The sequence below is a fragment of the Somniosus microcephalus genome, chromosome 2 (assembly GCF_052327205.1).
Source record: "Somniosus microcephalus isolate GS21.2 chromosome 2, FLI_Smic_1.0, whole genome shotgun sequence".
Lineage (NCBI taxonomy): Eukaryota > Metazoa > Chordata > Chondrichthyes > Squaliformes > Somniosidae > Somniosus > Somniosus microcephalus.
Genome location: NC_140988.1, coordinates 355,993,091 through 356,020,900, shown reverse-complemented (window position 1 = coordinate 356,020,900; position 27,810 = coordinate 355,993,091). Strand labels below are relative to the sequence as shown.

The 27,810-nt window shown below is 45.0% G+C and overlaps 1 protein-coding gene across 2 annotated transcripts in view; it reads right to left on the bottom strand.

The window, feature by feature from the left end:
* ctnna2 (catenin (cadherin-associated protein), alpha 2) overlaps positions 1 to 27,810 on the bottom strand; it is a 1,873,786-nt gene that overhangs the window by 455,048 nt on the left and 1,390,928 nt on the right. For both annotated transcript variants that reach the window (XM_085975533.1, XM_085975534.1), the window contains 2 exons: positions 18,168 to 18,324; positions 4,492 to 4,692 (listed from right to left, as the gene is read on the bottom strand). In XM_085975533.1, coding sequence (XP_085831659.1) covers positions 4,492 to 4,692; positions 18,168 to 18,324 — 358 coding nt within the window. The remainder of the gene's footprint in view (positions 1 to 4,491; positions 4,693 to 18,167; positions 18,325 to 27,810) is intronic.

Here is a 27,810-nt window from a genome sequence, read left to right as displayed (position 1 = left end):
ACTCCCGTCCACTCTGGGCGCGCACTCCCGTCCACTCTGGGCGCGCACTCCCGTCCACTCTGGGAGTGCACTCCCGTCCACTCTGGGCGCGCACTCCCGTCCACTCTGGGCACGCACTCCCGTCCACTCTGGGCACGCACCCCTGTCCACTCTGGGCGCGCACTCCCGTCCATTCTGGGCGCGCACCCCCGTCCACTCTGGGCGCGCACTCCCGTCCACTCTGGGCGCGCACTCCCGTCCATTCTGGGCACGCACTCCTCTCCACTCTGGGCGCGCACTCCCGTCCACTCTGGGCGCGCACTCCCGTCCATTCTGGGCACGCACTCCCGTCCACTCTGGGCATGCACCCCTGTCCACTCTGGGCGCGCACTCCCGTCCACTCTGGGCGCGCACTCCCGTCCACTCTGGGCGCGCACTCCCGTCCACTCTTGGCGCGCACTCCCGTCCACTCTGGGCGCGCACCCCCGTCCACTCTGGGCGCGCACCCCTGTCCATTCTGGGCACGCACTCCCGTCCACTCTGGGCGCGCACCCCTGTCCATTCTGGGCACGCACTCCTGTCCATTCTGGGCACGCACTCCCGTCGATTCTGGGCACGTACTCCCGTCCACTCTGGGCGCGCACCCCTGTCCATTCTGGTCGCGCACCCCTGTCCATTCTGGGCGCGCACTCCTGTCCATTCTGGGCGCGCACTCCTGTCCATTCTGGGCGCGCACTCCTGTCCATTCTGGGCGCGCACTCCTGTCCACTGTGGGCGTGCACTCCTGTCCATTCTGGGCGCGCACTCCTGTCCATTCTGGGCGCGCACTCCTGTCCATTCTGGGCGCGCACTCCTGTCCACTGTGGGCGTGCACTCCTGTCCATTCTGGGCACGCACTCCTGTCCATTCTGGGCGCGCACTCCTGTCCATTCTAGGCGCGCACTCCTGTCCATTCTGGGCACGCACTCCTGTCCATTCTGGGCGCGCACTCCTGTCCACTCTGGGCACGCACCCCTGTCCACTCTGGGCACGCACCCCTGTCCACTCTGGGCATGCAGTCTCGTAGTTTCTGGGCACGCACTCCTGTCCACTCTGGGCACGCACTCCTGTGGTTTCCAGGTATATAGTGACTATGGAATTTTCCCTTCCGCCGACGTTACACTCACTGACTTGTAGTAACCCGGATTATCTCTTCCATTTTAAAAATCGATACTGCATCAGCTATTCTCCAGCACATTTTCACACTCAACAGAGAAATATAAATGACATGGGATGATCACTGTATAGATGGGTCCAGAAGATACAATTAGATACAATTTTGAAGAGAGAAGGGATTGCGAAATAAGGCGAGAAGGGTGGATTGGTGTTTTTTCAGACCTATGAAAACGGGACAGGTTAGTTGGCATCATGCTATCTTCCTGTTTCCCAGAAAGACGGGGCGTCTGAACCCTGTTCTCAGTGAGTTCCACAGCACAAAACTTCCTGTTTCACATTGCTGTTCGTGGGAGCTTACTGTGCGCAAATTGGCTGATGCATTTCCTACATTACAACAGTGACTACACTTCTAAAGTACTTCATAGGCTGTAAAGCGCTTTGGGATGTCCTGAGGTTATGAAAGGAGCTTATATAAATGCAAGTCTTTCTTTCATTCTTTTTCTTTCTAAACTTCCTGGGATTCAGCACAACTTAAGGTCACTGGCAGTAATGCCGATCTGGCTCAGAGACCCAGGAAGTGAACAAACATTTCTTCCCCCGCCCCCCAAAAAACAAATTGACTTTAGGCTTATTGTAAATTCCCAGTTAGATTTTTTCACAATTTCCTCACTAAAAAGCACAGAGGAAGTTCAATAATAAATGTCTGGCATCCTAACATCACACAAGACTTTGCCAGTAACATAGACAACCCCCTTTCAATGCTCTTTGAGTTTCTACGGCAAGAAGCTGGCATACTGCATAAAAATAAACTGACTCTTTAGATCCGCCATTACATTCAAATAGCAATAAATTACAGAGAGCAGAGGGGTGTAAACTAAGACAGTGGAATACATTATGCTTGATTGCCATAGGCAAATGTCTTTATCAGAAACAGAGGGAGATACTGTCAGCTATGCAGAGGCTGCTTTGACTCTAAAGCCTTGTCCTCTGCCACAACCTAATGGATGACTACAACGGGCAACAATTCCCATTTGTGTTACAGCACCGAAATTATGTCACAGTTTGATTTATCTTAGCCAACCAGGAGTTACAGCATGCTACCAGTAAAACGTCTATCATTGAAGAAAATGATTTTGACAGACTCTTCAATGAAATCCTTCTTGCCCGCAGATGAATTTTAAGCAGGAGGCCACTAGAAGTATCTTTGGGTAATGATGAATAATGCAAGAATTTGGCCAGATGGCAAGGTTTAGTACATTTTATGGCATCTTGGCGGTCAATAAAACATATCTTTCTTTTGGGTAGCCTGCATCAAAAAGGTGGATTTTCATTTAGTGCACTGAGAATGCATTGAGAGTTCAGTTTTCCTCCTATTTTTCTTAGTGTCCTTGCAGTGCACTCTCTCTGACATCCTATATCCACAACTAACAACTGAGCAGTCAATTGCCCTCGCCTGTACTGATGCTGCTGAATGCCTTGTTAACCATGTATTTCTTTGCCTACGCCTTTGCCAAGTGTCTTTAGATGTTTTACTACATTAAAAACACTATATTAATAAAACTTGCCTTTTTAACCAGTAAGAAATAATGCACAGCTTGTCAATCAGCTGTAGAGTCTCCAATGTCAGCTATAATAGAGCAAACGTGGAGATTGTGAAATTCAAGCAGCTTCAGGCTAGTTATTTTGAAGCCAAGTTGCCTGTCAGTCAGACACACCTGCTATGTTTGGGGAGCTTCATCTGCACTCAGTAAGCTAGTTAATGGACTACATCTAGGAAGTGAAGTATTTCTTCCCTGAAAGGTCAGCACAGAGAAATAAAATGAGCGTCATTTCTCCCGCTAACTATTTGAGACCAGCACGGATAGCAGCCATGGAGCCATCAGTGGCTCAGGATGATGCATCCGGCCAAACGGGCTTCAGGAGGACACATGGCAGTGATCTGTCTGGAAGGGGAAGGGATGATTATGAACTTCAGACATAGGATAGGCATTTTGGCACTGGAAGTCCCAATCAGAGAAGCCACAGTTTGGACAGTGTGGGAAAGGCAGAAATATCATTCTGGCACAGTAGGATGTGTTCTTCTGCAGTTTGGGTTGAGGTGCATTGTTGGGATAGTGCAAAGGAAGCTTCATTCTGAATCCAACTAGTTGCTTGGTGCTGATACTTGATGACCAAAATATAAAAAGTGTTCCATTGTGATGTGCCAAATAACTGCCTGAATCCATGAGGTTAAAACTTAAAACTAAAGGCTTTTATTAAGTAAGAATCATGGCATCAAGTTAACACAGGGCAACCATCATTCATCACCGACCCAGCCCTTATGAGTAAAACCCAGCTCTTATAAATAAGATTCACACCAATCAGGAGGATCCATAAAGGCGGAGCTAGGGAGGAACATTAGTGGTTACACCTGTAAAACATTCCAGACATTAACAAGTACAACAACAGACAATCCAGAACACAGAGTTATTTCATCACACATTGCCAGTGCTAAAATACCTCCCCTTGGTGAGTACAATTCTTTTTTAGAAGATGTTGATTTGAGTAATAATTTCTGATGCATTGACATTATTGGTCAGTTGGGTGTCTGGCATGAAAAATAACTTCTCAGCGTGTTTAAGATTCTCTAAACCAAGCTACTGACAAATCTTGGTGTCTGTTTGCCTCATAGGAAAGTCATGCTCTTCCTCTCCGTAAGGACTTGTACTCCCACTTACCTAAGTCCAGAGAGCTTAGGTGCGTGCGAGGGTTTGGCTGGAGTTTAATCAGCTAAACACACACAGCCTACTAGCATAGACAGTTGTAGGCTTCCTGCAGCTTGTGCAGCCAGATCTAATCCACCTGTTAGGGCATTAGTTTACAGGGTTATCTGGAGCAAAGTCGGAGGAATTCCTGCTCAGTCTGTCCCTCTGGTCCCATTAATGAGCCAGCTTAGCTGGTCAATCAGAAGCAGTGCAAGGATTACTGCAGACCTGCCTGCTCTTGTACTGGATTACTAACAAAGGTTAAACCACAACAGTTTGACTTGGTACTTCACTGGCTGTGAAGCGCTTTGGGACGTCCTGCGGGCATGAAAGGCACAAGTCTTTCTTTTGGTACCAACCTCCCATAGGGAGATGTGTCACTTTGGTGCTATCTCAACCAGAAACCGACTAAAGCAGGAAGGTCACCGGTTGGCTATTAGCATTCTTTTTTATTTATTTCAATGCATAATCATATTATTGACGTGATAATGTATTGAACTAAACAAGAAAGAGAATTTAAAGGAGTTTATTTTTAGTTATCAAAGTCAACTTGAAATGAATTAATACGTTAATGAGTATATAACACGGACAAATGTTGAACAATAACCCTTACCAGTCTCCGAGAGTAACTTTGTGGATTCCATTACTTTCTCGGTGTACACTCCAGGCTCGTAGTTCTCCATCTCGGCACTGATGATGTGGATAACCCTTGCCGCCCGCCCTCGGATGGCCCCGGCAGTTCTATCGAGTGTGTCCACGTCGCCTTCCTGCAGTGCTATGACGCACTTGTTTACATCCTCCAGTATATGGTTTTCTGAGAGAGTTTATGGAAAAAGATTGAAGAAAACATGTGGCTTTTAAGATAAGGTTGAGTTCAATATTTATAAAATGGTTAATCGCCGAAGAATTGAACAAATGCCACGATCACGCACTTCAGCGCACAGGGCAATGGGAACGTGGTGCAGTGAAGAGGATGCAATTAAATGGTGTGTCCGTAAACATCGGGGACAAATATTGCAATCCTGCTCCACCACTGTAACTACGAGCCTGACCCCACCAGAAAATCGGCAATAACATACATTTCTATCGTGCCTTTAACGTAGTAAAGCATCCCAAGGCGCTTCACAGGAGCAATTATCAAACAAAATGTGACACCGAGCCACATAAGGAGATATTGGGACAGATGACCAAAAGCTTACAAGCATAGAAACATAGGAGCAGGAGTAGGCCATTCGGCCCCTCAAGCCTGCTCCGCCATTCAATGAGATCATGGCTGATCATCCAAATTTAGTACCCTGTCGCTGCCTTCTCCCCATATCCCTTGATTCCTTCAGCCTTAAGAAATAAATCTAACTCCTTCTTGAATATATTTAATGAACTGGCCTCCACTGCCTTCTGTGGTAGAGAATTCCACAGGTTCACCACTCTCTGGGTGAAGAAATTCCTCCTCATCTCTGTCCTAAATGGCTTACCCCTTATCCTTAGACTGTGACCCCTGGTTCTGGACTCCCCGGCCATCGGGAACATCCTTCCTGCATCTAGTCTGTCTAGTCCTGTTAGAATTTTATAACTTTCAATGAGATCCCCTCTCATTCTTCTAAACTCCAGCGAGTATAAGCCCAATCGACCCAATCTCTCCTCATACGTCATTCGTGCCATCCCAGGTGTCAGTCTGGTGAATCTGCGCTGCACTCCCTCCAAGGCAAGAACATCCTTCCTCAGATAAGGCGACCAAAACTGCACACAATACTCAAGGTGTGGTCTCACCAAGCCCTGTACAACTGCAGCAAGACATCCTTGTTCCTGTACTCGAACTCTCTCGCTACGAAGGCCAACATACCATTTGCCTTCTTAACCGCCTGCTGCATCTGCATGCTTACCTTCAGCGACTGGTGCACAAGGACACCCAGGTCTCGTTGCACTTCTCCTTCTCCTAATCTATTGCTGTTCAGATAATAATCTGCCTTCCTATTTTTGCCACCAAAGTGGATAACCTCGCATTTATCCATGTTATATTGCATCTGCCATGCATCTGCCCAATCACCCAACCTGTCCAAATCATACTGGAGTTTCTCGGCATCCTCCTCACAGCACACACGCCCACCCAGCTTTGTGTCGTCTGCAAACTTGGAGATATTACATCTAGTTCCCTCGTCTAGATCATTAATATATATTGTGAATAACTGGGGTCCAAGGACCGATCCCTGCGGTACTCCACTAGTCACTGCCAGCCACTCGGAAAAAGACCCGTTTATTCCAACTCTTTGCATTCTGTCTGCCAACCAGTTCTCTATCCAAGTCAATACCTTGCCCCCAATCCCATCTGCCTTAACTTTACACGCTAATCTCTCATGCGGAACCTTATCGAAAGCCTTCTAAAAGTCCAAATACACCACATCAACTGGTTCTCACTTATCTATTCTACCAGTTACATCCTCAAAAAATTCCAGTAGATTAGTCAAGCATGATTTACCTTTGGACAGGTTGGGTGATTGGGCAGAAGCGTGGCAGATGCAATATAATGTGGATAAATGCGAGGTTATCCACTTTGGTGTCAAAAACAGGAAGGCAGATTATTATCTGAATGGCAATAGATTGGGAGAAGGGGAAGTGCAACGAGACCTGGGTGTCCTTGTGCACCAGTCGCTGAAGGTAAGCATGCAGGTGCAGCATGCGGTTATGAAGGCAAATGGTATGTTGGCCTTCGTAGCAAGAGGGTTCGAGTACAGGAACAAGGATGTCTTGATGCAGTGGTACAGGGCCTTGGTGCGACCACACCTGGAGTATTGTGTGCAGTTTTGGTCGCCTTATCTGAGGAAGGATGTTCTCGCCATGGAGGGAGTTCAGCGAAGATTCACCAGGCTGAAAACTGGGATGGCAGGAATGACGTATGAGGAGAGATTGGGTCGATTGGGCTTATACTCGCTGGAGTTTAGAAGAATGAGAGGGGATCTCATTGAAACTTATAAAATACTACCAGGACTAGATAGACTGGATGCAGGAAGGATGTTCCCGATGGCCGGGGAGTCCAGAACCAGGGGTCACAGTCTAAGGATAAGAGGTAAGCCATTTAGGACTGAGATGAGTAGGAATTTCTTCACCCAGAGAGTGGTGAACCTGTGGAATTCTCTACCACAGAAGGCAGTTGAGGCTAATTCATTAAATATATTCAAGAAGGAGTTAGATATATTTCTTAAGGCTAAAGGGATCAAGGGATATGGGGAGAAAGCAGGGACAGGGTACTGAATTTGGATGATCAGCCATGATCTCATTAAATGGCGGAACAGGCTCGAGAGGCCGAATGGCCTACTCCTGCTCCTATCTTCTATGTTAGGGCCTAGGCAGCTGAAGGCACTAGGTGGGGGAGAAGGAAATCAGAAATGAGTAAGAGGCCAGAATTGGAGGAGAGCAGTGATCTCTGAGAGTTGTAGGGCTGGAGGCGGTTATAGAGACAGGGTGGGGCGAGGCCATGAGAGATTTGAAAACAAGGATGAGAAGTCAGGGAAATTGAATGCATTTAACAGGCACCTGAGCTAATTTGGCACCTGTTATGGGAGCGGGAAGGCAAATTTCAGCACAGGAAAGCTGGCCGAGCGCTAAAGCTGTAGCTGGAGTTACAAAATTCAGCAATCCCTGAGGTTGTCCCTCCTGTATCTGCAGGCTGATTGAAATAACGTTGGCTTTATTTTTTTCATGACCCAAGGCCTGCCAATTTGTAGGCCACTTGGGACAAAGAAAGAAATGGCAGCAGTGGGATTGTCAGCGGCCAACCCAGCCTGACCAGACCTAACTCCCTTTTACATGCCAGGCCTTCAAAGGGGCAATCCTGATCCCAGTGAGAATTCCCCAAACACTGCCTGTCATTCCCTGCCCCTTTTATGCTGACTGTCTGCCCCAGGTCCCAAGGAAATTTGGGCCCGATATCAGGAATTTCAGACAAAACCATTAACGTGGTTTAGCAAGCCACTCAGTCAAGGCAACTAGGGATATGCAATAAATGCTGGCCTTGCCAGCGACTTTCCAGGGGCCATATGGCCTACTTCTGCTCTTATTTCTTATGCTCTTATTAGATTTTTGGATTCAAAGGGAATCAATGAGTATGGGGATCGTGCGGGAAAGTGGAGTTGAGGTCAAAGATCTGCCATGATCTCATCTCATTGAATGGTGGAGCAGGCTAGCAGGCTCAATGGCCTACTCCTGCTCCTATTTCTTATGTCTCTAACATCTCGAGAATTAATGAAAATAAAATATGTGTAACTCCTTGCTCAATACTGGAACAGAATCTGGGTGCAGATAAAGTCAAAACCCTGTGGATAGCGATGAGAAACATGAAGGGGAGAAAACTAACTGTGGGAGCTTTCTAGAGATCAATAGGTCAAGAAAGAGAAGAGTTTGTACCAAGAACTTGGTAGTTAAAGTAAGGGAAACCTATACAGAAACAGACGCAGTTGTTATAGGTCATTTAAATTTAGCAGGAATAGACTGGGAAATCTATAAAGTGTGTAATAGGAGTGAAAACCTGATCCTGGACAATATATTGCAATGTTACTTGGAAGATTTTGGTCAAGGAATCCACAGGAGCAAGGGTACTATTGGACCTGACATTAAGTAACAACCAACAGATAGCACAACAGGTCAGAGTCAGAGAATACCTTGGCAACAGTGATCACAGATGGGCTTCATACAAGGGACGAGACATCATGTCTTTGCCACTCTCTAGGGAATAATTAGAAATTAGAAAAGTGCCTGAGGATTGAAAAGTCGCCAATATAACACCACTCTTTAAAAAGGGGCATAATGATGACGCAGGGAACTATAGACCAGTGAGTCTAACATCGATTATGCAAGCATCTTGAGAGAGATGATAATGAAACACTTAGAGAGGTTCAGTCTGGTAAGAGGGAATCAGCATGAGAGGCAAGCCTTGTCAACAAATTTATTGCAATTGTTCAACAGACTTTGTTGACAACAGAAGTTCTGTGGATGTGATATATTTAAATTTCAGCAAAGCTTTTGATAACGCACCATATAAGTGTTTAGTCTGAAAAGCATGGAATAGGAGGTAAGTTTCTGAGATGATTTGAAAATTGGCTAAACCAGAGAAAGCAGAGAGTGGTTATAAATGGGAGCTACGTTGATTTGGTAAGTGGTCACTGACGGGGTGCCACAGGGGTCAGTATTGGGGTCATTGCCAGTTACAATTGATTCTGAGGTTGCAGATGACACCAAATGGAGGTGGTAGTGGGGGGTGTCAAACAATCAGGAACAGGCAAACCAAGTACAAGGGAATAGGCTGGCAAGTTGGGCAGACAAGTGGCAAATATATTTAATCTGCACAAATGTAAGACTATGAGACACAGAAAGGGAAATAAACAGTGGAGATAAAAAAGGAATGGCTCCAGGCTACAGGACACATCACGGCAATGGGGTGCGGGGGTATTGGTGGATAGCTCACTGAAACTATGGCAGCACAAGGAAAGCTAATTAGATCTTACCTTATCTTGGGATGTGCAACCAGCGAGATCGAGTACAAATCCCAGGGATTAACAATGGGCTGGATTTCTCAGAGTGTTGGCGTGGCCCATCTTTCCGACTCCGCCGTGACCCTGACTTCATGGTTCTGGGTCACTTAGCATCCAAGGGATTTATGAAAGGGAAATCATGTTTGACGCTTTGAGGTTGTAACTAGCAGAATAGATAAGGGGGAACCAGTAGATGTGGTGAATTTGGATTTTCAGAAGACATTCGATAAGGTGCCACACAAGAGGTTATTAAAACAAAATTAGGGCTCATGGGATTGGGGGTAATATACTGGCCTGGATTGAGGATTGGTTAACGGACAGAAAACAAAGAGTAGGAATAAACGGGTCATTTTCGGGTTGGCAGGCTGTAACTAGTGGGGTGCCACAAGGATCAGTGCTTGGGCCTCAGCTATTCACAGTCGATATCAATGATTTGGATGAGGGGACCAAATGTAGTATATCCAAGTTTGCTGATGATACAAAGCTGGGTGGGAATGTAAGTTGTGAAGAGGATGCAAAGAGGCTTCAAGGGTATATAGATAGGCTAAGTGAGTGTGCAAGAACATGGCAAATGGAATATAATGTGGAAAAATGTGAAGTTATCCACTTTGGTAGGAAAAATAGAAAGCAGAGTATTTTTTAAATGGTGAGAGATTTGAAAATGTTGGTGTTCAGAGGGACCTGGGTGTCCTCGTATACGAATCACTGAAAGTTAACATGCAGGTACAGCAAGCAATTAGGAAATCAAATGGTATGTTGGCCTTTATTACAAGAGGATTTAAGTATAAGAGTAATGATGTCTTACTGCAATTATATAGGGCCCTGGTGAGACCACACCTGGAGTATTGTGTACAGTTTGGGTCTCCTAAGGAAGGATATACTTGCCATTGATGGAGTGCAACGAAGGTTCACCAGACTGGTTCCTGGGATTGGGGGATTGTCCTATGAGGAGAGATTGAGTAGACTAGGCCTATATTTTCTAGAGTTTAGAAGAATGAGAGGTGATCTCATTGAAACATACAAAATTCTTACAGGGTAGATGCAGGGAGGATGTTTCCTCTGGCTGGGGAGTCTAGAACCAGGGGGGTCAGTCTCAGAATAAGGGGTCGGCCATTTAGGACTGAGATGAGGAGAAATTTCTTCCCTCAGAGGGTGGTGAATCTTTGGAATTCTCTACCCCAGAGGTCTGTGGAGGCTCAGTCATTGAGTATATAAGACAGAGATCGATAGATTTCTGAATATTAAGGGACTCAAGGGATATGGGGATAGTGCAGGAAAGTGGAGTTGAGGTAGAAGATCAGCCACGATCTTATTGAATGGCGGAGCAGGCTCAAGGGGCCGAATGGCCTACTTTTGCTCCTATTTTTTATGCAAGAGGGAACCCGCCATTACCAACCAAGAAAATCGGGTAGTGCTCCAGTGGGATTGTCGCTACCGCATTGAAGAGGTGGGAAGAGACATTGAAGAGCCAGAAGAGTCCCGATAAATAGGTAACCTTTTTCAGACCTCAGCTTTGGAAGAGGCTTACAAAGTTAGGTAAGTAAAGGAGGACTCCAGTAGGCCTTATCCCTTCAGTTACAGAAATTGGGGTCATTTGTGCCATTACCCGGGGCATATTGCCACCTTTCAGCAGGTGGTCCTGGGGAGCAGCGGCAAGAGGGAATGTGGGAGGCAAACGGAGTTCAGGGCGCTATGAGGTGAATTAGAAAGTAAAGATTTGATGATGTATGTCAAAAAAACCTGAGGACTGAAGGTTGTAGAAGAAAAGATTTAGGGATAAGTTTGTAATACTTTAGCTTGAATGGAAGACTCTGCAATGAGTCTTTCCTCCTTTAAGACACTCCTTAAAACCCACCTCTTTCACCTGAGCTAATATCTCCTTATGTGGCTCGGTGTCCATGTACATAGAACATTAAAATGTCATGGACAGGTACTGAAAATAATCAAAAAGGCGAATGGAATTCTGGCCTTTGTAGTGTATGTGCTTTAAGTCAGAACTACTTTTTACAGCTCCTGTATACTGTAGTACCGGCAGTGACCACACCGGTATATAAGCTGTGCGCATGCCTCTGTACCCCAGTCTAGAGATTAGCCTCCTCCAGTAAAGACCTGTTATTTGTTTATGTACAGCATCCGTGTAATTATTTATCCACTGAACCACGGATCTAACAGTGGCGACAAGTGTTGATGCGAATCTACCTGCAACATAAAACAAAAAATTAAAAAAATTGTCGAGTCCAGGAACACGGGCGTCGACCGCGAGCAACCGCCCAGCAGTCAGGCAGAGATCCAACTTCGCTGGGGAGGCTGTGGAGAGCCGGGCTTGGTTCCCCAGCCACAACGAGCAGTAAGAGACCGACGACAGGTCCAGAGCAGACCCTTCCCGAGCAGCGGCGGCTGGAGCTGACCGACGGCAGAGAGAGAGAGCCGAGCAGCGTCGACGGGGTAAGAAAGAGGGTGAAGAGAGCAGGGCGCAGCCAGGGGTTGATCACCGAGCGGCGTCGAGGAAAATACTGCAAACCGGAGAGAGAGAGGGTAAGAAACAGCCGGGTTCTAGACTGAGCGGCGTCGACAAATATCAAGAGAAGAATGCGCAGAGCACAGCCAGGGATCACGGGCTGATCAGGGTCCACGGGGCGAAGCAAGGGGAGACGCCATTGAGCCGCGGAGAAGCAGGGAGAGCATGGGAGACGCCATTGAGCCGCGGAGAAGCAGGGAGAGCGCGGGAGGTGCCATTGAGCCGCGGAGAAGAAGGAAGAGCGCGGGAGATGCCATTTTGCGAAGCCGCAGCGGAGAAGACGGGCGAGCGCGGGAAGGAAGGAAAGCGCAGGAGACGCCATTTTGTGCCAGCGGAGAAGAAGGGGAAGCGCGGGAGGCGCCATTGGTGATAGTTAACGCACAACCAAGGATGCCGAAGAGTGGCAGTATCTCTACGTTCGACAATGAAGTCGAAGATTGGGCGACATATGTGGAACGTATTGAGGTGTACTGCAGGGCGAATGAAGTGCCAGATGCTAATAAAGCACTGGTTCTGTTAAATTCCATGGGTGCAAAAACTTATGGGTTACTGCGAAATCTAATAACCCCAGAGAAGCCGGTAAACAAGAATTTTGAAAGCATAGTAGAAATCCTACAGGACCACTTAAACCCCACACCGCTGCTGATAGCAAAACGATTTAAGTTCCATAAAAGGAACCAACACAAAGACGAAAGCAATGCTGAGTACCTAACGGAACTGCGCAAGCTATCGAAATACTGCCAGTTTGGAGCGGGACCAACAGACACGTTAAGGGACAAGTTTGTGTGTGGGCTACAAAGTGAAGGAACCCAGAAACGGCTTCTATCAGAAAAGGACCTTGCGCTGGACAAAGCTTTCAGTATGGCAGTATCACACGAAGCAGCCGCAAGGGGCGCTGCAGAGATACAATGGAGAGCGCAAGAATATGGCACCAACGAAATGACCTATGGAACAGGGAAGTGCTATCGCTGCGGCAGAACAACACATGACCAAAAAGATTGTTGGTTCAAGGACCAAGTGTGCAGACAGTGTGGGAAAGCAGGACACATAGCAAGAGTCTACAGGTCTGGGAAGAAAACCAACAGTAAGAAATCTCCACAGGAGAAGTACAAAAAGGTACACCAGGTGATGGACAGTGGTTCAGACGAACAGAAAAGTGACACAGACTCCGGAAGCAAGGAGCTGGGTTGTCTGAAACTACATAATGTAACCGAAATGGAGGATCACCAGACTATCTGGGTTACACTCAAGATAGACGGAATCCAAGTGGAAATGGAATTGGACACAGGGTCAGCTCTAACAGTCATAAATCAAAGAGACTACAAGCGGCTATTTTCACACATACCCTTGAAAGCGACAGAGATTGTCTTGAAGACGTATACGGGGCAAAAAGTCTACCCCAAAGGAAAAATAAGGGTGAAAGTGACATATAAAGGTCGTGAATGGATCCGGAAGATACATTTAGATTGGCATTCCATACAGGCACTGAAGGTTGAGGCCAAAAAGGATGACGACGTCACACCTGGACGACAGTCAAAAATGCTAACTGACGCAAAAGAAGTGTTCCAGGAGGGACTAGGAACACTTAAAGGAATAACAGCAACAATTAAAATAGAGGATAATGCAAGCCCAAAGTTTCTGAAGGCCAGACCAGTGCCTTATGCGATCAGACCAGCGGTTGAAGCAGAGCTGGAAGGGTTGGAACGTTCAGGAGTACTGTCCAAAGTGGACTAGAGCGAGTGGGCTACACCCATCGTTCCTGTAATGAAGAGGTCGTTGAGTAATACGCCTGGGGAACCAAAGAAGGTCCACATCTGTGGGGATTTTAAGGTGACAGTGAACCCAGTCCTTCACACGGTGCAATATCCGCTTCCACGAATTGAGGATATTTTCGCCTCGCTATCTGGTGCTAAACGCTTCACCAAAATTGATCTAGCCCAGGTGTACTTGCAAATGCAGGTAGAAGAAGCTTCGAAACATTACCTTACAATCAACACCCATAAAGGTCTCTATCAATACAACCGGCTGGTGTTTGGAGAAGCCTCGGCTCCGGCTATTTGGCAAAGGGCGATGGATCAGGTCCTGCAAGGGATTCCAGGGACCCAGTGTTATTTGGACGACATCTTGGTCACGGGCGAAAATGACGGTGATCACCTCGCTAACTTGGAGAAGGTGCTCACCAGATTAAAGGAATATGGGCTACGAGCTAATCGCCACAAGTGCGAGTTTTTCCAGAAACAGATCTCGTATTGCGGCCACATCATCGATGAAGAGGGGTTACATAAGTCCCCTGACAAGATTGAGGCAGTAGTCAAGGCTGGAGCACCGGAAAATGTGTCACAACTGAGGTCGTTCCTCGGGCTGGTAAACTATTACCACAAGTTCTTACCAAATTTGTCTACGGTATTAAACCCGCTGAACACCCTACTGCAAACAGGGGTACCATGGAAGTGGGATGACGAACGTAGACGAGCTTTCCAGAAGTGTAAAGAATTGATCACATCAAAAGAGGTGTTGGCCCATTTCAACCCAGCACTACCAATTCGTTTGGCATGTGATGCATCACCCTACGGCATTGGAGCGGTGCTGTCGCACAAATTCCCAGATGGGTTGGAGAGGCCAGTAGCCTTTGCGTCTCGGTCACTAACCTCAGCCGAGCGCAACTACGCACAGATTGACAGGGAGGCCCTCAGCCTAGTATGGGGAGTAAAAAAATTCAACCACTATCTGCATGGACAGAAGTTCACCTTGCTGACTGACCACCAACCACTTGTCTCCATCTTTAATCCTAAGAAGGGCGTGCCAGTAATGACTGCACAGCGGTTACAAAGATGGTCCCTGTTTCTAGGGGCGAATCAATATGAAATAGAATATAAAGGCACGAGACAGCATGGGAACGCTGATGGGCTATCGCGCCTGCCACTGCCTACTGTGGAGGAAGCACCAGCAGTGGACCCTATCGAGATATTTTATTCGTCGATAATTGAACAATTGCCAGTAACAAACGCGGATATAGAGAAGGAGACCCGCAATGATCCGACGCTGTCACGGGTATATGAATTGACGGTGAGGGGATGGCCAACACATGGCGACTCACTGTTGCCAGCATTCTCATCCAGAAGAGAACAGCTGTCAGTATGCCAGGGGACAGTGATGTGTGGATCCAGAGTGGTGATTCCACCCAAGTTAAGGGAGAGAGTGCTAAATGAGCTACATGAAGGTCATCTGGGGGGAGTGAAAATGAAAAGCCTAGCTAGGGCTTATATGTGGTGGCCGGGAATCGATCAACAAATCGAAGACCTAACTAAGAGCTGCTTAGGATGCCAGAAGGTCCAAAATGCACCACCACATGCCCCTCGACAGCCATGGGAGTGGCCCTCCTCTCCATGGCAACGGGTGCACATTGATTTCGCTGGTCCATTCATGGACTCAATGTTCTTAATAGCAGTGGATGCTCATTCAAAGTGGCCTGAGGTGATAAAGATGTCTTCAACCACTACAGAGACAACGATTGCAGTCCTACGGACCATATTTGCCAGAAACGGTTTGCCAGAGCAGATCTGCTCTGATAATAGACCACAGTTTGTGTTCGACGAGTTCCAAAAATTCATGAAAAGGAATGGGGTAAGGCATTACACATCCGCCCCGTATCATCCAGCCACCAATGCATTGGCTGAGAGGTTCGTACAAACCTTTAAGAAGGCGATAAAGGCCATGTGCGATGAGGAAATTCCACTACAGCATAAGATGGACAATTTCTTATTAGCCTACCAAAACGCGACACATGCAGTTACCAACCAGACCCCGGCCATGATGTTCTTTAACCGAAGGTTGAGATCTCGTCTGGACTTGCTCAGACCAAATGTGCGAAGAAATGTTGAGGACAAACAATTCCAGCACATCAACGAGAAGCCGACAAGGAGCTTCAATGTAGGGCAACCAGTCTTGGCCCGGGACTATCGAACAGAGAAGTGGCAACCCGGAACGATATGTACAAGGCAGGGGCCATTAATGTACACAGTGGATGTCGGGGAGAACATTGTGAGACGCCACGTCGATCAGATCTTAGCATCACAGGAATGCGTCAACCCCATGTCTCGAGTACCTGGGGCTGAACCCGACATACCGGTAGCATCTACTTCAGACCCAGTAGCAGCGGAACCCGATGAACTACCCGATGAAAGGGGGTCAGAATCGCCTCTGCACCAAGAACAAGAACCTCCGGAAAGGCGCTATCCCGAAAGGGTCAGGAAGCCACCCCAAAGACTGAATCTATAAATGGACTTTTGTTATTGAATGTACATGTAAAAATGTAATTGTTATTTGAATATTAAGGGGGTATTATTAATCTAAAAAGGGAGGAATTGTAGTGTATGTGCTTTAAGTCAGAACTACTTTTTACAGCTCCTGTATACTGTAGTACCGGCAGTGACCACACCGGTATATAAGTTGTGCGCATGCCTCTGTACCCCAGTCTAGAGATTACCCTCCTCCAGTAAAGACCTGTTATTTGTTTATGTACAGCATCCGTGTAATTATTTATCCACTGAACCACGGATCTAACAGCCTTTATATCTAGAGGACTAGAATGCAAGGGGGGTAGAAGTTATGCTTCAGCTACACCTGGAGTACTGTAAGCACCACACCTTAGGAAGGATGTAATGGCTTTGGAGGGAGTGCAGCATAGGTTTACTAGAATGATACCTGGACCCCAAGGGTTAAATTACGAGGAGAGATTCCCTGGAATTTAGAAGGTTAAGGGGTGATTTGATTGAAGTTTTCAAGATAATAAGGGAACTGATTGGGTAGATAGAGAGAAACTATTTCTGCTGGTTGGTGAGTCTCGGACTTCGGGGCATGGTCTAAAAATTAGAGCCAGGTCTTTCAAGAGTGAAATTAGGAAACACTTCTACACACAAAGGGGGAAAAATTCAGTTGCTTTGCGCCTCCCGTGAGCGCCTAAGAGGGCGCTAATGTGGCGCAAAGCAACTAGCGCCTGGGCGCGGCGATGTTTGCGCTGCTCGCAAAATTGACCAGACATTTTGTGGCACCGCTAAACACTACCGCCACGATCTCCTGCGCCCGCAGATCGTGATGTCAGTCAAGCGTGCAACGCCCCGGTAGCGCCCCAGACTGGATATTGAGTGACGCCCCTTGCCTTTCCACCTGCTGCTAGCAACGATAGGTTGAGGGGAGCGTTTTGCAGTTGGGAAGGTGCTGGGGGAGCGCTATTTAAAGGCGACCACTTCCTGCCTTTTTTTGTCGGCGACGTTTTTGCATCACGCATTCTGAGGGTGAGAGACACTTCTGGAGAGATTCAACGCTGTGTGAAGGAGTTTTGGGTACTGAGCAGCACTTTGCAGGTTCATTTTGATTTGACCTTCCTTGCATCGATTTAGAAGAGACTATGGGGGCTGCACTCTGAGCTCTTTCCCTGGGTCTCTCCATTGTTCTTTCCAGCAGATTTGATGTACAGGTCTCTCCAGGCCAAGATTCAAGACTGCAATGAGCAGGATGTGGATGGAGAGCAAGATCAACCCTCCCCTTTAAGAACTGGCCGGTGCCATTGTGTCTGTGTTCCATTGCTGGCAGACATCACATGGGCTTCGCCAGCACTCTGAGGTAGCGCCTCACTCCTCGGCATTAGCGCCTTAGGAGAGGTGTGCAGCGTCTGAATTAGCGCTGCATTCACCTCCAGGGGTGATAGAAGCCAAGTTTGCAGTCAGAGGCGATAATTAGCGCCGGGCGCTAAACTTTGCGCCCGGCCAATAACTGCGCCCCAAATGGGGCGATACCGAAATTCTCCCCAAAGTTTGGAACTCTCTTCTGCAAATGGCAATTGATGCTGGATCAATTGTTGATTTTAAATCGGAGACTGATAGCTTTTTGTTCACAAAAGCTATTAAGAGATATGGGACAAAGGCGGGTATATGGAGTTAGATCACAGATCAGCCATGATCTCATAGTATGGTGGAACAGGCTCTAGGGGCTAAACGGCCTGCTCCTGTTCCTATGTTCCTATGATGTCAAATTTTGTTTGATATTCTCTCCTGTGAAGCGGCTTCTGATGTTTTACTACGTTAAAGGCACTATATAAATGCAAGTTGTTGTTGTTGAGTCTTAATTTCATGACAATGGGGTTGGTGTTTACACATCATAGGACAAAGCCAGATTGTTTAAATATCTTGGGTGTGGATTTAGCTCTCAGAGCTATTCTGGATCCTTTGGCTCATTTGCCTTTTACTGTACCTGAGACAGCCAGGAAGTCATCAACAGAAGTGATGTCATCGACAGCCTCGGTCAGGACTCGTACTTGCTTCTCCCATTGGTCTTTGAAGACGTCCATGTTATCTTGGGCAACTTTACTCTGTGGCCTAGCAGCCAGCGTCAGTGCTGCATTAATTACCTGAAAGAAAAGGCGCACTCAGAAAATTTAGTTAGGCTAAATTTCATACAGCTCATAACATAAATACAGTGCTCAGGAGCTGAGGGAATGCTCCCCAAGTCTTTAATTCTGGCCAAAGGAAGAAACTCTGGATGAACCCCATGTACAACATTGCATGCTGCATTGTCTATTAAAAGACAATGCTGACTGTTATGCAGCACACCAAGAATCATTCCAGCTTATCAAATTCAGTAAGAAATATGTTCACAATAGGTTATTTTAAACCCTTGCGAAGTGATTCTATGTTTTATAAGTTCATGCTGTTTGGCATCTGTATATTAATTAATCTGCAAACAATTCTAACCAAGTAGTTTTATCCTGCAGATTGGTGTGACAGTGTGTATGCTCTGAAGAATGTGGTGGGCATCAATGTTCCCTTGTCTGGACCGCTCGCGCAGCCGGCTCACTGGCTTTTAAATGCAAAAATCGCGCATGCGTGGATTTTTGAATGGGGCCGCACAGCCCCCCAATAAATGAGAGGGAACATTGATGAGCATCCCACCTGATCTCAAATGATCAATATGCTATAATTAATTGGGCAAAAAAAGCTAACCGTTACCTGGCATGTATAAGGGTACAGATTTCAGCTCTGGTTGCAGTTACACTGCAGGTTTAGCATTGGTGCAATCTGACTCTAGAGCAAAATGGTGCCGGTGTAAATTTACCCTCAGACTTGTACGAAAGGCTGATATTGAAAGATATTTAGTAGATGAGAATCATATATGTATAACTTCAAGTGTAGCCATTGACCATACTGCGAGGACAAAGGAACAGACTTAAGACGACATCATCTGTGTTCGAGAGGTTCCAGAGACCTAGGGCTGCGAGCTACTCGTTAAAACTATTGCCTAATATTAAGTATATTACGCTGTATGCTTAATAAATCTTGATCTAGTGCTCAAACATACTGGCTGCTGCCTATTGGTGTCTTGTCCAAGAAGTCAGAGATCGTTAAGATCGTACAAATTGGCATCCCAGATGGGACAAGACAAAGCAACTAGTATTGTATAATAGATCGAACGTCGAAAGTAGCTTCCTGATCAGCTGCTGCTCTTGAGGAGGGATAAACCCCGTGGGGAATGCCCATGAATTGCGCGCCGATAGTTATTGATGTTAGAGGTCTGTTAAGAAAATCACTAAATGGCTAGTAAAAGTTGCGTTAATGCATATAAGAGTAAGTTAGACAGAGGCGCCTGTGCAGAGGAAGTGCAGGTATTATTGAAGGAACGTATAATCAAAGAAGACCAAGTCCCCTTTGAAAAAGTGATAAACTTTATTCTGGAAAGTCTGTCTCAGAAAAAACATAACGGGTTAAGAGAGAAACATAGCCAGGTGGTTAAGCATAAAGTGCAGGAGAGAGAGGAAGAGATAGAGAAGGAAAACAATCTAATTTGCAGGCTAACCAATCTGAAAACTCAGCAAAGGAAGGGAAAAAACAGGGATATGGAAAGCCAGGAAAAGCTGCTGAGACACCGATGTAAAAAGAGAAAAAAAAAAGAGAAATTTAAACTTTTACCGACATGCAAGTTATTAATGTCTGTGCCGAGACAAATAAAACACAAGTTTTGTTGAGTGAAAGGAGCCTTAAAAAAAATGCTAGAATTTCAGTTTGTATGAAAATGTGTGTTAAAGTGTGAAAGTTTTCCTGACTATGAATGTTTAAGAAGTTACAGTATTCCTTTCTCTGAAAGTCTGTCTTTAAAAGAATGTGTGAATAAGATTGTACCTCAAGAATTGGGAAAAAAAACCTTTGAACTACAATTTAAGTTAAGCTGGTGTGTAAAACTGAGAAGCACAACAAAAAGTTTGTTTAACAAAAGATTATGTTTCAGTCTAAGATTTAACCTTGGAGTCACGGTTGCTATGGTGAAATTTTCCAAAGCAGTTTGCTTTGATTTGTTTAAATGTGAAAAACTTATTTTTCTCCAGTTATATTCAAATGTTTTTACAATATTTTGGAAAGGCATCTGAAGAAAGGACAATATGATGTAATTTACTGTTTTCTGCAAGAATGTGCTATTTTGTTTTGTTTTATCTGTTCTGTTCATGTTTAGTTAAAGTGTGAAAACACAACTGTCTTTTTTTCGATTTACGTGAAGTGACACAATTGCGTGCGCCTGACAATGTTTCGCTCCACCTTCTAAAATCCTGCAAAGAAGTTAACCTTTTCCACTGACAGCTGTTTAAGTTCACTGAGCAACAACTTTAGTATGAAATTTAAAGATATTGGACATTATTAAATTTAAGTTTCTTAATTTTAATTTAATATTTCCCAGAAGGAAAATTATGATTTGATAAATTAACCCCTTGGGCTTTAAGCAGAATCACAATGGATTCTCTGCTTTCTTTTGTTATATGGAAGTTACCTTGTAAACTAATTGCAGCACTTCTGTCTCTAATGTTAAAACATTGTGTAAGCCACCTAGCCTGAGAATCACCTGTTTCTGAAATTGGAAATGGAAGATAAAGTGATAGAAATGAAATTGAACATTGACAAAACCTGTCAGATCAACAATACTGCTGTTTGGATTTTGGGATAATTTTGTAATAACAAAATGGACGCAGACACTATATATTGGGTTACTTTTGGGAAAATAAAAGATCCTCTAAAATAATGATAAATAAAAAAAAGTGTTAATAACTTGGGCCAAGTGAGGATGTTTGATCTATGTTTACAATCTTAAATATTGTACTGGACAGTAAAGTTCCTCCAGGACTCATGAATGAGATATGAATGGTAATTAAAGGAAAGTGATTGAGGGTGTAAGATTGGAACAGGAGAATTACACTACTGAGTGGGAATCTTCAAAACTTTCTAGTGAAAGTCAGGAAAGTGTAGTTAAGGATAGCAAATTGATAGCTTTCTCTTGGAGACATGTGTGTCCCTGCCTTTTAAGAAAACTGAATTTGACAGCCACTACCCAAGACATCAGAACCATGCAGAGGAAGATGAGCAAAGATCTCCAGACGACTACAATCCTTTGATGATATCTGAAAGCCCGAGAAGGCTTGTATCGAATGGCACGTGTGGCACGATACTGAAATACCGATATGAGTGTACAAATGTGATTTGTTACGTATGAAGCAATTACCATCCGCAAATGTATGTTGAATGTGCATTGAAGAACGGGTCTCAGACGTGCTCAGTTACTTGACAACAGCAAGACATGAAATGGTTAATGTGGCTCAGGAGAGCGAGATAACTTTTAAAGCACTGACACATACTCCATCGAGAAACTATCTAATTAGTGAAACAATCAGAAGAGAGTTAAACACACTGGTACCTGTTAGAGGGATTGAAATTGAAGTTGAAGTGGAGAGTTACATGGAATTTGGATTGGGACAATTGAGGGCTAAGGAGAAATTATGTTTAGTAAGAATTATCCACAAGATGGATACGAGTAAAAGAGAGATCTGGAGAATCTTTTAAGTCCATGATTTGTTGATTAGATGTTAAACTGTAATGTCGCCTGAAATGATTGTAAGACTGAATTTAACTGTTAACTGTAATAATTGTTTTTTGTAGGTAACAGAGCATGGGAAAAACCAGTACGAATCCAGTATGAGGTGGTTTTGGTGGTGCCTCCTGTGTCACTACTACCGCAACTACCATGCTTTACGGCTCGAACAGGACCTGTCCCATCAACCAACACGTTTTACATAATATCAAAACCTATGCTCAAGTGAAACTGACAGTAAATGAGATACTTAAGTATGAGCTGCACAATTATGTGGCACAATTGGGTACGACATTCCTCTGTCGTCTGAGGGCTTTAGTGAGCTCGTGGTGCGACTGAACTCCTCTCTAAAGCATTTTTATGTTTTGGAGCAAGACAACTCGAGAATAGATATTGAAATTGACAGCATAGAGGACGATTCACACTGGCGAGATAGTGGGCTTAATACATCAGCACACCCTTAGGTTCGTATTGTTTCACATTTCTCCAACTTGTAATGATAGTGTATTTGATATATGTAACCTATGTAGTAAGACTTTGATACATAAGCCAATTGTATACTCATGCCTATGACTAACCAGCACTAACAAATTAATTGAGCACACCGAAAGAGAAGATCTGAAGCAACGTGGAGGAGACCCCAGGCGGGGTAAGATCAGGATAGATAGAAGAAACAGAGGATACCCCAGGCGGGGCAGAATTGGAACACCGGAACAGTGAATTGAATTTAAGTAAGGAATCAGATCAGGGCCATTATTGCCAGATCGTATGATGCAGCAATAGGAGCAGCGGGCGGAGGAGAAAGGATAGACTGGGACGCACTAGAAGGCAAGACATATCAGCACGGCCGACATGACGGTTGGGGAGACCCCGGGGTGTCCTCCATCCGTGAGGATAGGCGGTCGTCAGCCCCTGAGAGTGTCATAGTTAGCACCCAGGCCTATAATGAAAAGGGGGATAAAACCTCATTTGAGAAGCACTCCGTTCCCTTCAATTAGGGACTCCGATTTGCAGCAATGCTAGTCAGAGAATAGATTGAAGTAGTCGAGGAATCAATGTTTAAAACATTTCATCCTCCGGGTGGGGACTTGTATGAAAGGCTGATATTGAAATATATTTAGTAGATCAGAATCATATATGTATAACTTCAAGTGTAGCCATTGACCAAATAATGTTACCCATAATGTAGCTGCACAGTTAAAAGCAGTTTTGACTAAGTTTTGATAACAAACAGCCACAGACTGCGAGTGAAGGTTAAATCATTAAATAACATATTATGATGCTGTATAGAACTTAGAATTTGCTTAACAAAACTAATTACAACGATATTTTAAAAATAATTAGTATAAGGACATAAAATGAGAGCGATCATGGAAGTTAAGGTATTTATCTGGTAGATTAAAGTGAGATAGTCTGGATACCTCAAGACTAGTGAAACAGCGCTGATATGGGCCCTTGGTATAAAAAGGCCTTGTACCAGGGAAGCTAGAAATGAAAGGGATAAAGTAAATTCCAATGGTGTGAAAAACTATAAACAAGATAACACTGAACATGGCAAAGTTGGTGGAAAAGTACTGGAAAAGCAGGATGCTACCTTAGTCTGAGTGACAATGGTATTTTGACCATTGGAACCAATTAAAAAAGGTGATTTTGTTAAAGACCATATATGGACACTGGCCAAACCAACTTTTGATAAGAAAAGGGTTAAAACCTCGATACCCAAAGAACAACTTCACACAGACGTACTGCGAAGACAAAGGAACAGACTTAAGACAACATCATCTGTGTCCGAGAGGTTCCAGAGAGCTAGGGCTGCGAGCTACTCATTAAAACTATCGCCTAATATTAAGTATATTACGCTGCATGCTTAATAAATCTTGATTTATTGCTCAAACATACTGGCTGCTGCCTACTGATGTCTTGTCCAAGAACTCAGAGATCGTTAAGATCTTACAGACTGCTTACAGAAACCGCCTTTGGGTTCAGAACACGAGACAAAAGTGTTAGTAAAAAGCCCATACTTTAGACTGTATATCTGTATATGAGGAACAGCACCTCATCTTCCGATTAGGCACTCTGCAGCCTTCCGGACTCAATATCGAGTTCAACAATTTCAGATCATAAGCTCGGCCCCCATTTCATTTTTTCTTGTAATTTTTCCACTCCTTTTCCCCCCCCCGCCCTTTCCTTTTGTTTCTCTCTCGCACCTGGCAGCTATCTTTTGCCCTGCCAGTACACTTTACACCTAATCTCAGCCTATTACCATCTCGTCTAGCTTCTAATCTCTTTTACTTCTTTTGTTTCTTTTATTCTTTTGTCCGATCGCAGCCCTGCCTTCGATCTAGTTTCTTTTCTTTCCAGTTTTGAAGAAGGGTTCGACCCAAAACGTCAACTCAAATTTCTCTCCACGGATGTTGCCTGACCTGCTGAGATTTTCCAGCATTTTCTGTTGTTATTCTGAATGCATTCCGTTGTATTCAATAAGCATCAAAGTACTAGATTTTTGCTGTAATATATTTGGTATGATTTTTATACCACCAAACGTGCCTTAAAGGTAGGGGAAGAATTCAATTAATGGTACAGGAAACTCTTTTTTATCCGGCACCAACAGGACCGGCGTGCTGCCAGTTGATCAAAAAGTCCGGATTACAGAGAGGTACACTTACCAAGCTATGAGAGCCACAGGTGCAGGAGTCCCGGTTACACGGCCACAGATCCAGGAACCCCGGTTACACGGCCACTAATATATAGTCAAACTTACCTGAACCTACTCCTGAATTTTGCCGGTTAAGGGAGATTCCCGGATATTTAAGTGCCGGTTAAAAGAGAGTTTCCTGTATATCTGTTACTATTAGCATATTAGATAATTAGCTAATTGATGACTGGTGCAGTGCAAAAAATAGCATATTGATAGGGAGTGATGACGCAATCAAAAGCCCTGAACTGTAAGACTTGCATTTATATAGTGCCTTTCACATCCAACGGACGTCTCAAAGCGCTTTACAGCTAATGAAGTACTTTTCTGAAGTGGAGTCACTGTTTAATGTAGGAAACACGACAGCTAATTTGTGCACAGCAAACTCCCACAAACAGCAATGTGATAATGACCAGATAATTTGTTTTTAACATAAGAACATAAGAACATAAGAAATAGGAGCAGGAGTAGGCCAATCGGCCCCTCGAGACTGCTCCACCATTCAATAAGAGCATGGCTGATCTGATCCTAACCTCAAATCTTCTATCACTCTCCATCCCACCCGAACCCATGTGATCTCCCGGGAGAGGCGAAAAACCAGATAAAAAACCCAATGGCCAATTTGGGAGAAAAAATCTGGGAAGTTCCTCTGCGACACATCTAGGCGATCGAAACTCTTCCAGGAGATCACTCTGTCCCTATATTTTCTACAGTACTTACCTTCAGTAAAGGCGATCTCCACCCCAGCCAGCAACAGGAATAAAACCATCTCCTGAAATCTAACACAGAATTAGAACACAGTAGGAGCAGAACCAGGCTACACGGCCCCTGGGCCCGCTCCACTACCCACAGGGCCATGACCATTCCGAACCTAGACTCATGTCCAATTTCCTGCCCGCTCCCTGTAACCCTTAATTCCCTTTACTTCTAGGAAACTATCTATTTCTGTTTTAAATTTATTTAATGATGTAGCTTCCACAGCTTTCTGGGCAGCAAATTCCACAAACCTACCACCCTCTGAGCGAAGAAGTTTCTCCTCATCTCAGTTTTGAAAGAGCAGCCCCTTATTTTAAGATTATGCCCCCTAGTTCTAGTTTCACCCATCATTGGGAACATCCTCACCGCATCCACCTGATCCAACCCCTTCACAATCTTATATGTTTCAATAAGATCGCCTCTCATTCTTCTGAACTCCAATGAGTAGAGTCCCAATCTACTCAACCTCTCCTCATATGACCACCCCCTCATCCCCGGGATTAACCGAGTGAACCTTCTTTGTACTGACTCGAGAGCAAGTATGTCTTTTCTTAAGTATGGACACCAAAACTGTATGCAGTATTCCAGGTGCGGTCTCACCAATACCTTGTATAACTGCAGCAATACCTCCCTGTTTTTATATTCTATCCCCCTAGCAATAAAAGCCAACATTCCACTGGCCTTCTTGATCACTTGCTGCACCTGCATACTAACTTTTTGAGTTTCGTGCACCAGGACCCCCAGATCCTTTTGTACTACAGTACTTTCCAGTTTCTTGCCATTAAGATAATAACTTGCTCTATGATTTTTCCTGCCAAAGTGCATAACCTCACACTTTCCAGTATTGTATTCCATCTGCCAAATCTCTGCCCACTTACTTAGCCTGTCTATGTCACTTTGCAGGTTTTTTATGTCCTCCTCACTCACTACTTTCCCTCCCATCTTTATATCATCTGCAAACTTTGATATGTTACACTCGGTCCCCTCCTCCAAATCGTTAATATAGATTGTAAATGTAGTGTCCGAGTATCAATAATACACGGACTGCAGGAGAACAATAATAACAGGTATTTACTGAACAGAGGGTAAACTTAAGACTGAAGTACAGAAGCCTGCTATGGCTTTATATACAGGTGTGGTCACTGCCGGTACTGCAGTATAAAATCAGTTCTCTCTTAAAGGTACTTACACAACAATTCCTCCCCTTTTAGATAAACAGTACATAACATTCATTTAAAAACTAAATAATAACTAATTACAATTACAATTTTCTCTGTACTATATACATCAACTGAAATAATCATTTATAAGTTCAGTCTTTGAGGAGGCTTCCTGATCCTGACTGGATAGCGCCTTTCTCGAGTATCCTGTTCTTGCGGCGGAGTCGATTCTGGCTCATTGTCATTGGTTGGTTCGTCAGCTTCCAATACCACTGCTTCTGAGGTAGATGCAATCTGTACTTCGGGTTCATTACCAGGTGCACATGCTTGTGGTATGGGTTTGGCTTGTTCCTGTGACTCTAGAATCTGGTCAGCATGGCATCTCACAATGCTCTCTCCAACGTCCACTGTGTACATTAGTGGTCCCTGCTGTGTGCATATCGTTCCTGGCTGCCATTTTTCTGTTCGGTAGTCACGGGCCAAGACTGGTTGCCCTATCTTGAAGATCCTGGTTGGCTTCTCATTGATGTGCTGGAATTGCTTATCCTCAACATCTCGTCTTATGTTTGGTTTGAGCAAATCCAGGCGACATCTTAGCCTTCGGTTGAAGAACATTATGGCTGGAGCTTGGTTGGTGACTGCATGTGTCGCATTCCGGTAAGCAAACAAGAAATTATTCACCTTGTGTTGCAGTGGTATGTCGTCGTTATACATCGCCTTTATTGCCTTTTTAAAGGTCTGAACAAACCTCTCAGCCAATCCATTTGTGGCTGGATGATATGGGGCAGATATGTAATGTTTCACCCCATTATTCCTCAGAAACCTCCGGAAATCCTCGGACACAAACTGTGGCCCATTGTCGGAGCAAATCTGTTCCGGCAAGCCATTCCTGGCGAAGATGGTCCGTAGGACTGCAATAGTTTTCTCCGTGGTGGTGGAGGACATTTTGATGACCTCTGGCCATTTCGAATGGGCATCCACGGCGATTAGAAACATTGAGTCCCTAAATGGACCAGCAAAATCAATGTGTACCCGTTGCCATGGAGATGAGGGCCACTCCCATGGGTGTAGCGGGGCCTGTGGTGGAGCGTTTTGGACCTTCTGGCATCCTGTGCATCTCTTGGTCATATCCTCGATTTCTTTATTGATTCCCGGCCACCACACAAACGCCCTGGCTAGGCTCTTCATTTTTACCCCTCCCAGATGACCCTCATGAAGCTCATTGAGCACTCTATCTCTCAACTTGGGTGGAATTACCACTCGGGTTCCACACATCAAGGTCCCCCGGCACACTGGCAGCTGTTCTCTCCTTGGCGAGAATGCTGGCAACAGTGAGTCGCCATGTGCTGGCCATCCCTTCACCGTCAAATCATAGACC